Source organism: Leuciscus leuciscus (genome assembly GCF_965113295.1).
Source record: "Leuciscus leuciscus genome assembly, chromosome: 17".
Classification (NCBI taxonomy): domain Eukaryota; kingdom Metazoa; phylum Chordata; class Actinopteri; order Cypriniformes; family Leuciscidae; genus Leuciscus; species Leuciscus leuciscus.
In genome coordinates this window covers 38,850,852-38,863,966 of record NC_138741.1, presented here as the reverse complement: position 1 = coordinate 38,863,966, position 13,115 = coordinate 38,850,852, and the positions used below count along the sequence as shown (strand labels likewise).

The 13,115-nt window shown below is 41.6% G+C and overlaps 2 protein-coding genes across 2 annotated transcripts in view; one reads left to right on the top strand and one right to left on the bottom strand.

Annotated features, from left to right (window-relative positions):
• Nucleotides 1–13,115, top strand: part of dph6 (diphthamine biosynthesis 6) — a 131,066-nt gene that overhangs the window by 9,226 nt on the left and 108,725 nt on the right. Inside the window, exons 4-5 of the mRNA XM_082143454.1 lie at nucleotides 6,722–6,795; nucleotides 10,721–10,839. Of these exons, the coding sequence (XP_081999580.1) occupies nucleotides 6,722–6,795; nucleotides 10,721–10,839 (193 nt within the window). The remainder of the gene's footprint in view (nucleotides 1–6,721; nucleotides 6,796–10,720; nucleotides 10,840–13,115) is intronic.
• The window catches only part of LOC309478992 (uncharacterized protein), a gene marked incomplete at its 5' end in the record, with an annotated part of 132,100 nt that continues 128,689 nt past the window's right edge, over nucleotides 9,705–13,115 (bottom strand). Inside the window, one exon of the mRNA XM_082142839.1 lies at nucleotides 9,705–9,811. The remainder of the gene's footprint in view (nucleotides 9,812–13,115) is intronic.

The following is a 13,115-nucleotide window of genomic DNA, read 5'->3' as shown; positions in this document are numbered from 1 at the left end:
TGTGTGTTCTGCTCCAGGAGTGTGTGTTGTGTTCCAGGAGTGTGTGTTGTGTTCCAGGAGTGTGTGTTCTGCTCCAGGAGTGTGTGTTCTGCTCCAGAAGTGTGTGTTCTGCTCCAGGAGTGTGTGTTCTGCTCCAGGAGTGTGTGTTCTGCTCCAGGAGTGTGTGTTCTGTTTCAGGAGTGTGTGTTCTGCTCCAGGAGTGTGTGTTCTGCTCCAGGAGTGTGTGTTCTGTTTCAGGAGTGTGTGTTCTGCTCCAGGAGTGTGTGTTCTGCTCCAGGAGTGTGTGTTCTGCTCCAGGAGTGTGTGTTCTGCTCCAGGAGTGTGTGTTCTGCTCCAGGAGTGTGTGTTCTGCTCCAGGAGTGTGTGTTCTGCTCCAGGAGTGTGTGTTCTGCTCCAGGAGTGTGTGTTCTGCTCCAGGAGTGTGTGTTCTGCTCCAGGAGTGTGTGTTCTGCTCCAGGAGTGTGTGTTCTGTTTCAGGAGTGTGTGTTCTGCTCCAGGAGTGTGTGTTCTTCTCCAGGAGTGTGTGTTCTGCTCCAGGAGTGTGTGTTCTGCTCCAGGAGTGTGTGTTCTGCTCCAGGAGTGTGTGTTCTGCTCCAGGAGTGTGTGTTGTGTTCCAGGAGTGTGTGTTGTGTTCCAGGAGTGTGTGTTCTGCTCCAGGAGTGTGTGTTCTGCTCCAGGAGTGTGTGTTCTGCTCCAGGAGTGTGTGTTCTGCTCCAGGAGTGTGTGTTCTGCTCCAGGAGTGTGTGTTCTGCTCCAGGAGTGTGTGTTCTGCTCCAGGAGTGTGTGTTCTGCTCCAGGAGTGTGTGTTCTGCTCCAGGAGTGTGTGTTCTGCTCCAGGAGTGTGTGTTCTGCTCCAGGAGTGTGTGTTCTGCTCCAGGAGTGTGTGTTCTGCTCCAGGAGTGTGTGTTCTGCTCCAGAAGTGTGTGTTCTGCTCCAGGAGTGTGTGTTCTGTTTCAGGAGTGTGTGTTCTGCTCCAGGAGTGTGTGTGTTCTGCTCCAGGAGTGTGTGTTCTGCTCCAGGAGTGTGTGTTCTGCTCCAGGAGTGTGTGTTCTGCTCCAGGAGTGTGTGTTCTGCTCCAGGAGTGTGTGTTCTGCTCCAGGAGTGTGTGTTCTGCTCCAGGAGTGTGTGTTCTGTTTCAGGAGTGTGTGTTCTGCTCCAGGAGTGTGTGTTCTGTTCCAGGAGTGTGTGTTCTGTTCCAGGAGTGTGTGTTCTGTTCCAGGAGTGTGTGTTCTGTTCCAGGAGTGTGTGTTCTGTTCCAGGAGTGTGTGTTCTGCTCCAGGAGTGTGTGTTCTGCTCCAGGAGTGTGTGTTCTGCTCCAGGAGTGTGTGTTCTGCTCCAGGAGTGTGTGTTCTGCTCCAGGAGTGTGTGTTCTGCTCCAGGAGTGTGTGTTCTGCTCCAGGAGTGTGTGTTCTGCTCCAGGAGTGTGTGTTCTGTTCCAGGAGTGTGTGTTCTGTTCCAGGAGTGTGTGTTCTGCTCCAGGAGTGTGTGTTGTGTTCCAGGAGTGTGTGTTGTGTTCCAGGAGTGTGTGTTGTGTTCCAGGAGTGTGTGTTCTGCTCCAGGAGTGTGTGTTGTGTTCCAGGAGTGTGTGTTGTGTTCCAGGAGTGTGTGTTCTGCTCCAGGAGTGTGTGTTCTGCTCCAGGAGTGTGTGTTCTGTTCCAGGAGTGTGATGTTTTAAAAGATTCATCCAGCACTTTGACTTAATTAGATGTTATCTTTTGAGCAAATGACACTTGAACATAAAGGAATGGCTGTGTTTTAGGTGTGCCGTTCAGTGTGTGTGTGTGTGTGTGTGTGTGTGTGTGTGTGTGTGAGTGATGGTGCAATAGTGCCATCTATAGTTGAACACATGTAATTTCTCCTCTGAACGAGGCCCTTCAGAAAGAGAAGAGCATGAGGTTTTCTTCTGCATTATCATCGATAGAAAGGCATTTATACATGTTCATCATGTTTGGAGATTGAGTTGATGTTCATCATGTCACATGTGACCCTGGATCACGTCACCAGTCTCGAGTCGCACGGGGATATCTGTGGCAATAGTTTGTCTTAAAGCAGATTAAAAACACCACATAAACACATAAACAACATTAAAAGCTGGATTTACATGTTAAATATCTAACTGATATGCACTTACAATTAAATTAATCATTTGATTCAGTGCACTTGTTCTACATTGTACTTGTATTTATAAATACCTGCATATAATTACAGCTGTAATGACTTCTATAATTACACTGTTAACCCTTAGACCTCCACACACCACCACACCTGTCTGTCTATTACCATCTAAATAATAATTTGACAAAATGTAAAAAAAAAAAAACTGTCAAAAATTGGCATCATTGTGTAGGAATATTGCATATTCATTTATTTATTAGAAGTGATTGTTTTTTTTGTGTTTGTTTGTTTTGCAGCAATCCCCAAATATAATTATGATGTGTTTTGAGGACAGTAGAATAGATGAAATCTTCACACCTGAAAAGCACAGCTTGTGTTCCAGCAGTCCTTCAAGATCTGTGAAGAAACCTGTGAAACTTACAGCCAGAAAACAGGAGAGTATCGACGGCTCTGAGTGTGAGAGTGTGTGAAACATCACGACGTTCAGCCCTCATGTGCACCATAGGATAATATAAGAGCTCTAATCATACTGAACACTGCTACAGTATTTATTAGTCTTAGTTAATAAACCTAAATCTAAAGTGCAACCAATGCATCCAATCATGAAACTTGTGTCAACACCAGGAGTGTCACGATCCCCTCACATCACGATCCTGAACTCACGAGACCATATCACTGCGATACTCCAAGACACATGATAAAAGGTTTACAGAAAATGATTAAATGCTAAATGTGATCCTACATTGTGTGTGTAAATGAACAGGCTTGGACTTGGTGCTGAAACCCAATGAACAGGACAATAGAGACACCAGAATAACAATATTCATGATTCTGAAGATGAAAATACTGAATTATTGACTAGATATATTTACAATAATGTAGGACACTTTTACTGGTAACATCAGACATCTGGCATTATCAGGACACACTAATATTCCCCCATTGCATTATTATACATTATATTCAACATTATATATAGTAGTTTAATGCAGTTCTGGCACTAAAACTCTGAAAACTTGGATTTTTTCGCACACATTAATTTTGATTTTGGGTGAATTATATAAAATACATATTGTATTTTTGTATTGCGATATATGGTGACAGCCCTAGTCAATGCCCGGCCCGACACTGAACACACACTCTGGTAACACTGCTGGTGAGACACTACAGCGCTGATACTGGTGTTAGAGAAGGAATGGATCGATTGGTCGTTGAGTTTGTGCCGGATGATTATTTTCAGAGGCTCGTGAGATTCACTGTCAGATGTTCAAACGCTTGCTTCCGCCGGCGCGTGCGAGAGAAGACAAATTTTTAACTTGATTTGAAAGTTTTGTAAAAAGCCTTGAAGTTTGAAGGTTTACAGATAGTAGTGTCAAATCAATTAATCGCGAGTAAGGTCATCATATATGTGTGTTTGTGTGCATATATATATATATAATATATATATATATATATACATATATACATACACACACACACACACACACACACACACACACACACACACACACACACACACACACACACACACACACACACACACACACACACACACACACACACACACACACACACACACACACACACACACACACACACACACGCTTTTATCCTGCGCTTCTGTGTCCAGGTGGGTTTCTGCAGGACATCGATCGCTCGAGGTGTCAGGAGCGCAGAGAAATCAAACCTGTCTCTGATTACTTCCACATTACTGCTGGAAAAGAACATAAAAAGAAATGGATACCTTTAAACCTGCTTAATACATAAATGATGACCTCTGGGGTCGTCCCGGGACGCCCGGTCGATGCGGCGGCTAATAGAGGAGCGCTTCACCTGTGAACACGCCGGCTCCTTACACAAGAGCTTATTTCATTACTGTCCACATGACATTTACATCCAGCGGGTCCTAAAGTCACAATCAAACGCTTCCCATCCGGAGACTCCTGCGGGATCTGTGGACACTCTCTCACTCTCACTGAGACACTGCTGTAGCTTCTGTCTTTAGGGCTCTAAAATTTAGTCATTTTAGTCTGCAATTATTTTGTGGACTGGTCTAAAGTTAAGATCACTATTATTGCTGCTGCTGCTGCCACTATTATTATTACTACTATTACTACAAATATTATTATTATGATTGTTTCAAATTGTCTAGATATCTATTAATCAAATATATCTATTAATATAAAAGTGAGTTTATATCTGTCTGTCTATCTCAAAAATATTGTTATATCACACTGGAATAACCTATTCATTAAAATGATTACTGTATCTGTATATACTTTTATATCTATATATTTAGCTCTTCTTTTCTCCTCTACATGTGTACTCGTTTGTATGTGTCATTGGTCTATTTCTTTGCAGCTTTGGCTTGGTTAACAATAAAAAAAAAAAAAAAAAGAAAAAAAACATATAGTAATTTCACAGTGTTTTTGTCACTCTTATTAGTTTTGATATATATATATGGATGCACCAAAATGAAAATTCTGGGCCAAAACTGAAAATTCAGGATGCACTAAATCTAAATAATACTAAATAATAAATTAATTATCAATAATCAAGCAAACACTCAAACTGAGTTTGGGACTAAACATTTAACTTGCACATACGGCAGTTTTAAATCAACTTTTAATAATTCTACTCCAGTTTGTTAGTTAAATATAAACATTTGAACGACAATAAACTATAATAACTTGTTTTAATTAAAGATTTATTGAAACATGCATTAAATAATGAAGACATTACTTACAGGTTAAGTAAAAATATGATAAATATGCATATACAAATATATAATATAGTGTATATATTCATCAGAATGCTTTCTAGCTGACGATAGTTATTACTCAAATCTAATTATGATGAAACAAAGTGAATTGATCTGAATTTGCTAATAATTTTTTTATTGAATCAGTGGTTCATGTTGAATCGGCATGTTCACACACACACACACACACACACACACACACACACACACACACACACACACACACACACACACACACACACAGATAAAGAGTCTAGCCTAAAGCTCTTGTAATGTGTTTGTGTGTTCTGCCTAATGTAGTTTGCTCAGTCTTGTTTAGTGATGACGGAGAGCGATAGGCTTATCTCGGTTTGCTGAAGGCATGAGTATCAGACACGCTCGCTCCAGCGCTGACGTCACGTTACGCTGTGTGTGTGTGTGTGTGTGTGTGTGTGTGTGTGTTCACGTCTGGAGCTTGACCAGGAGGAGATGTGGACACTGCGACTGACAGAGCGTAGTGTTGTGTGTGTGTTAATATGAGTGTGTGTTGATCACTGACGCTGCTGGATCTCCTGTGTGTGATGTTCACATGATGGGGTTTTGAACTCAAAACCACTTCCATTCATTGATAGAATAGATTAACAATATACAAAACAAACACAAAAGCAGCTCAGAGAGTACACACTTTTATTGCAAACTATTAGCTCACATTATGGATAAACTCATTGGTAAAATCAAAATAACTAAATATAATGTTTGCAACTCATTTAAAAATGTCTCCCATACTTTGTGGAGAAGGTCTGTCTTCGAGTGGATTAGCCGTGTGAGGTGGTCACGTGATCAGTGTTCCCATGGCTCCTCAAAATCCTTGAAAGTTTGGGAATCTGAAAAAAATAATAAAAGGTCCTGGAAAGTTTTTTTTTAAATAAACGGATAAACAGATACAGATCCTCGAAAGTGCTTGAATTTATTTTGTGCAAGAAGTTTTCTGGATAAGATTCCACATGATTCCCTCCGGTCCGCTAATGTGTTATTTCACCAACACTTCGTGGTCTCTGCGCACTAGCTTGCTTGATTTACGTTAGTTACACACATTTACGCGTTACGTTAAGTGTTTCCCGCGTGAGATACTTTGTGTTGTACGTTGCCATGACGAACGTGCACAAAACTGTAACAATGTATCTTACAAGGTAACACGATGTAACCTTGCTCTCACTCGAAACATGTCCCACATGAAGTCCTTGAGTTTGCGGGTATATAGTAGAGCTGCACGATACTGAAGAGAAATGCCATAAGCGATAACTCATTAAATACTGCGATATTCGATATGCGACACGATAATGATTAAAAAGTATCTTTAAAATATATTTAAAATGATAAAATGTGTTTCACATTCTTTTTGTGACAAGAAAACATCCCTAAACTTCTCAAAGTGAACATCAGTGTTTTACTGTATATCAGAAGTGTTATTCTAACATCAGTGGGCTTCAGGTTATCCTACATTAGAGTTATTAAACAACACAAACTGAATAATCAAATGTAAAAATAAAACACTGCTTAGTTTTCACTGTATGAATTAGATATATCCTGATTCTTATTAAAGCTACAGAAGTTCTTCAGCCGAGAGTGAGTGATTTTCTCTCTGTCTTGTGTTCGTGACCCCAGTTATTGCAAGCGGTGGCGATATGCATATCACGATTCATACATTTGTGATATTTCGATAATTTCGTGCAGCCCTTGTATTGGACCTGGAAAGTCCTTGAAAGCTCCTTGAATCTGAAGTGAAGCGAGGTGTGGGAACCCTGATGTGTAATGATGTTTGCGTGTGTGATCTGACCATCTTTCCTCCGTCTTCTGTGTGTTCAGGAGGAGCTGTGTGTGGAGGCCGTGTCTGTCGGGGCCATTCTGTCCGACTACCAGAGGATACGTGTGGAGAACGTGTAAGTGGAGATCCTTCCTCTCGCTTCTCCTCTCCCTTTCTCACACACAACACACCACATTATGTCCTTGAGTCATTTACAACACTATAAGCCAATATACCCAAGACTTGTATCGCCACCGCATCATGCTGGACGTTCAGATGTTCAGCTGTGGATATGCAAGGCAAGTTTATTTACAGTAATTTATATAGCACATTTTATACACAATGGTAATTCAAAGTGCTTTGCATAAAAAGGATTTTTTTTAAATAATCACAAGAGCATAAGAAAAAAATTACAATAAAAGTAAAGAATAAAACAAAAATAAGTGTTTTAAAGTCCCCCTGTGGTGTAAATCCAGCTTTTAATGTTGTTTATGTGTCTATGTGGTGTTTTAATCTGCTTTAAGACAAATCATGTGTAAATTCATAAGTCGACACCATTGCTGAGTATTTCCTCCTTAAAACTGCAGTGAACCAAAGACAGTCTCAAACACACGCTTTGAAATCGCTGGTGTTTCTGACGTCACAAACTACCTTGTAACCAATCAGATCAACGTGTGATCGTCAACCAGTGGATCTCTGAGCTGAGTGAGTGAGTGGAGGCGGGGCTCATTTGCATATTCATAGAACCGTGCATACTAAATGAGGCAAGGGTGTCGAGTTACATTCAAGATATTTTAAGACATGAAGACATTTTCTTTTCAAGGAAAAAACTTTTAAATGTGTCATTTTGGTGATCAAAGATGAGTTTAAATGGATACAATTATTGCCTACAGGGAGACTTTAACTATTAGTGACTCCAAACATTAAACGGACTAGCAATAAACTAGTGATATATTTCACGCTGTTTTTCATGTCCACAGCCGATTCCCCTGCCTCTCACTCGAGCTGTGCGTGTATCAGCTGTCAGTCAGCTATTGTTCCTCGGCAGGATAAGTGGTGTAACCCTACCTGTATACCTGACATCCCATGATGCCGAGGGGCACAGCGTATCGTGCTAATCACTTGCGCTCTCGATTTGACCCGTGGCGCTAGCATTGAGCTGACGTCCACCCATGTCACATGAGCTGGCGTTCAGCCAAGCCGGAGAGCAAGCGCTAATTGTCAATGTCAGTTTTATTTCTATAGCACAACTAAACACAACACCAGTTGACCAGTGTGCTTTACGATATATAAAATTAAGAAAAACCATAAACAAAACACACAATACAATACATTTCATCATTATTGACCATATGCTAGTTCAAAAAGGTACGTTTTTAGCCGAGATTAAAACACAGACATGGATGGAGCAGATCTAATGCTGAGTGGTAACGCATCAGCCACTGGAAACACACGGTCACAGTTACTTTTTAGCTTTGATTTCGGAACACGTAACAATCTCTATTGTCTTTGTTTATCTCTATTGTATTGACTTTATTTAAATTGGTCATCGGATGCAAAATTCACTTTTATATGGTGTTTGCACAACCACCGTACAATGAAGACATTTTTTTTTTTATCCTCAAAAAAGCCTAAACACTCTCAATAATCAAAGCCGTTTGGACTTTCTGAGCAATATGATGTAATATTGCTCATGCTCCGCCCACGGCCATTGACGGACTGTCCTGTATTAGCATATTTACTCCTTCGACCACTGATGGACTGCCGTATTAGCATATTTACGCCCTCAACCACTAACGAACTGCCCGTATTAGCATTTTTACGTCCTCAACCACTGACGAACTGCCCGTATTAGCATATTTACACCCTCGACCACTGACGAACTGCCCGTATTAGCATATTTACACCCTCGACCACTGACGAACTGCCCGTATTAGCATTTTTACGTCCTCAACCAGTGACGAACTGCCCGTATTAGCATATTTACGCCCTCGACCACTGACGAACTGCCCGTATTAGCATATTTACTCCTTCGACCACTGACGGACTGCTGTATTAGCATATTTACACCCTCGACCACTGACGAACTGCCCGTATTAGCATATTTACGCCCTCGACCACTGACGAACTGCCTGTATTAGCATATTTACACCCTTGACCACTGACAAACTGCCCGTACTGCCTGTATTAGCATATTTACGTCCTCGACCACTGACGAACTGGCCGTATTAGCATATTTACACCCTCGACCACTGACAAACTGCCCGTATTAGCATATTTACACCCTCGACCACTGACAAACTGCCCGTATTAGCATATTTACGCCCTCAACCACTGACAAACTGCCCGTATTAGCATATTTGCGCCCTCGACCACTGACAGGCTGTCCCGTATTAGCATATTTACGCCCTCGACCACTGACGAACTGCCCGTATTAGCATATTTACGCCCTCAACCACTGACGAACTGCCCGTATTAGCATATTTACTCCTTCGACCACTGACGGACTGCCGTATTAGCATATTTACACCCTCGACCACTGATGAACTGCCCGTATTAGCATATTTACGCCCTCGACCACTGATGAACTGCCCGTATTAGCATATTTACGCCCTCGCCCACTGACGAACTGCCCGCATTAGCATATTTACGCCCTCGACCACTGACGACCTGTCCCTTATTAGCATATTTACGTCCTCGACCACTGACGAACTGCCCGTATTAGCATATTTACACCCTCGACCACTGACGAACTGCCCGTATTAGCATATTTACGCCCTCGCCCACTGACGACCTGTCCCGTATTAGCATATTTACGCCCTCGACCACTGATGAACTGCCCGTATTAGCATATTTACGCCCTCGACCACTGACGAACTGCCCGTTTTAGCATATTTACGCCCTCGACCACTGACAAACTGCCCGTATTAGCATATTTACGCCCTCACCCACTGACGACCTGTCCCGTATTAGCATATTTGCGCCCTCGACCACTGACGAACTGTCCCGTATTAGCATATTTACGCCCTCGACCACTGACGAACTGCCCGTATTAGCATATTTGCGCCCTCGACCACTGACGGGCTGTCCCGTATTAGCATATTTACGTCCTCGATCACTGACGAACTGTCCTGTATTAGCATATTTACGCCCTCAACCACTGACGAACTGCCTGTATTAGCATATTTACGCCCTCAACCACTAACGAACTGCCCGTATTAGCATTTTTACGTCCTCGACCACTGACGAACTGCCCGTATTAGCATATTTACACCCTCGACCACTGACAAACTGCCTGTATTAGCATATTTACGCCCTCAACCACTGACGAACTGCCCGTATTAGCATATTTGCACCCTCGACCACTGACAGGCTGTCCCGTATTAGCATATTTACGCCCTCGACCACTGACGAACTGTCCCGTATTAGCATATTTACGCCCTCAACCACTGACGAACTGCCCGTATTAGCATATTTACGCCCTCAACCACTAACGAACTGCCCGTATTAGCATATTTACGCCCTCAACCACTGACGAACTGCCCATATTAGCATATTTACGCCCTCGACCACTGACGAACTGCCCGTATTAGCATATTTACGCCCTCGACCACTGACAAACTGTCACGTATTAGCATATTTATGCCCTCGACCACTAACGAACTGTCCCATATTAGCATATTTATGCCCTCGACCACTGACGAACTGCCCGTTTTAGCATATTTATGCCACTGACAAACTGTTTATTATTATTATCATTTAAAGAGACATGCACCGAAACAGGTCGCTGTGAACAGAGCTGTTTTTGAGGAGGTAAAAGAGTGTTGTTTTACACAACCATTGAGGAATTTTAACCAAAGTAAACTTTACATGAAGACCCTAAAGAATCACAACAACTTGTGGAAAATGGGCATCTGATGACCGCTTTAACAAATAGTGTTTGAAGTGGTGTCAGAGTGCCGCCCTCTTTTCTCTTCACATCCATCATGTCCTCCTGCACGCCTGCTCAGTTTGCATTGTTCCTCTCAGTTCTCCACCTGTGGTGTGTGTGTTCTCCGCAGGTGTGCCAGGCTTCAGCTCCAGCCGCTGGCGTACCTGTGGCGCCGAGACCAGGCCGAGCTGCTCAGAGAGATCATATCAAGCGGCCTCAACGCCCTCCTCATCAAAGTGGCAGCGATCGGTGGGTGACGGCCTTTAAATCAGGCAGGGCTTGAGCAGTCCAGCCTCTATTGAGTGTTTACACTGATCCTTCTTTTAGACTGGCAGGGCTGCACGATTTAGGGGAAACAATCTAATAGCGATTTTTCTGATTGAAGATTAAAAGCGTTTTGCTGTGTTTACATTGATTATGGATCAATATGGCTATAAAATTAAATGTATTATTATTATGGTAACACTTTACAATAAGGTTCGTTAGTTAACATTAGTTAACTACATTAGTTAACATGAATTTAGAGTGAACAATACTTCTACAACATTTATTAATGTTAATTTTAACATTTACTAATACATTATTAAAATCAAATGTCGAACAATACGCATCTGAAGTGTCTCAGCTAAGGGAAATAATACATTATTTTAACGGCTTTAATATAGCGTCCAGATTTTCTTATTGGGCCGATAACATTTAAAATGAACATATATCGGCCGATACTGATATGGTGGCTGATACATCGTGCATCTCTAACTTATTTACTTAAATCTCAGCTTTTGAGGTTTGATAAATACACTCAAACAAATCGCAATTTCATTTTTTTCTCTTCATTTAATTGTGCAGCCCTTTGTTCAAGTGATGCAAGGCTGAAACTAGCAAGTAACACAGAAGAAATCCCAATATCTTCAGTTTATCTTGCACACCAGCACAGGGATGGAAACATTAAGGCCTTTTCAAACTAACAAGAGAACATGGTTAAGTGATTTGATAGATGTAGGGCTGGGGGAAAATCACAAAGATTTCTGCCTTGATCCATGAAAATGTATAATTGTGTAGTAATTCTGTTGGTTTAAAAAGCCCACGCCTTATAAAACATTACTAATATAGACAGTGTTCAGCACTACACATACAGCATCTGTAGTATCATGTACCACCAAAATTACATTTACACTTTGATGTTTTTGAAAAACTGAGGTACTCTGAGAATCGTTTTGTAATGGCATTGATCCTGTGTGATGCCTGAACTTTGCAGCCCAGATCAGATGACATCAGTAATTCACACATGGGTGGTTCTTCAGGGGATGTGTGCATTGGAACACACCCAGGGTGTCTTTTAATCCCTGAAATGTCTGCGGCGTCACCTGCTCTCTCACTCCTGTTTCACACACCGCTGCAAGGGAAACGCTGATCAGGTTCCACATTTAAAGTTGAACTGAAGGGAAACGTTTTTGTGGTGGCCTGATGTACGTGTATTTACACACTGGGCATGTGTAGATTGATAGAAATAATGATATCAACATGTAATATGTGAGTTTTAAACTGATTAGTGAACAGTAACAACATCAGTGTAACATCACTGTAACATCACCATAAACCTCACCACAACTTCAGCATAACATCTCTGTAACGTCACCATAAACCTCACCACAACATCAGCATAACATCTCTGTAACGTCACCATAAACTTCACAACATCAGCGTAACATTACTGCAACATTACTGTAAGATCTCGTGACATCTCTGTAACATCACCATAACTTTACTGTTACACATCACCATAAACCTCACCACAACATCAGCGTAACATCACTGTAACATCACCATAAACCTCACCACAACATCAGCGTAACATCACTGTAACATCACCATAAACATCACTACAACATCAGTGTAACATCACAGCAACATCTCTGTAATATCTCGTAACATCACCATAATTACTGTAATATCTCGTAACATCACCATAACATTACTGTTACACATCACCATAAACCTCACCACAACATCAGCGTAACATCTCTGTAACATCACCATAAACCTCACTACAACATCAGCATAACATCACTGTAACATCACCATAAACCTCACCACAAGATTACTGTAAGATCACCATAAACCTCACCACAACATCAGCGTAACATCACTGAAACATCACCATAAACCTCTCTACAACATCAGTGTAACATCACAGCAACATCTCTGTAATATCTCGTGACATCACCATAATTACTGTAATATCTCGTAACATCACCATAACATTACTGTTACACATCACCATAAACCTCACCACAACATCAGCGTAACATCTCTGTAACATCACCATAAACCTCACCACAATATTACTGTAAGATCACCATAAACCTCACCACAACATCAGCGTAACATCACTGTAACATCACCATAAACCTCACCACAACATCAGTGTAACATCACAGCAACATCTCTGTAATATCTCGTAACATCACCATATTTACTGTAATATCTCGTAACATCACCATAACATTACTGTAATATCTCGTAAC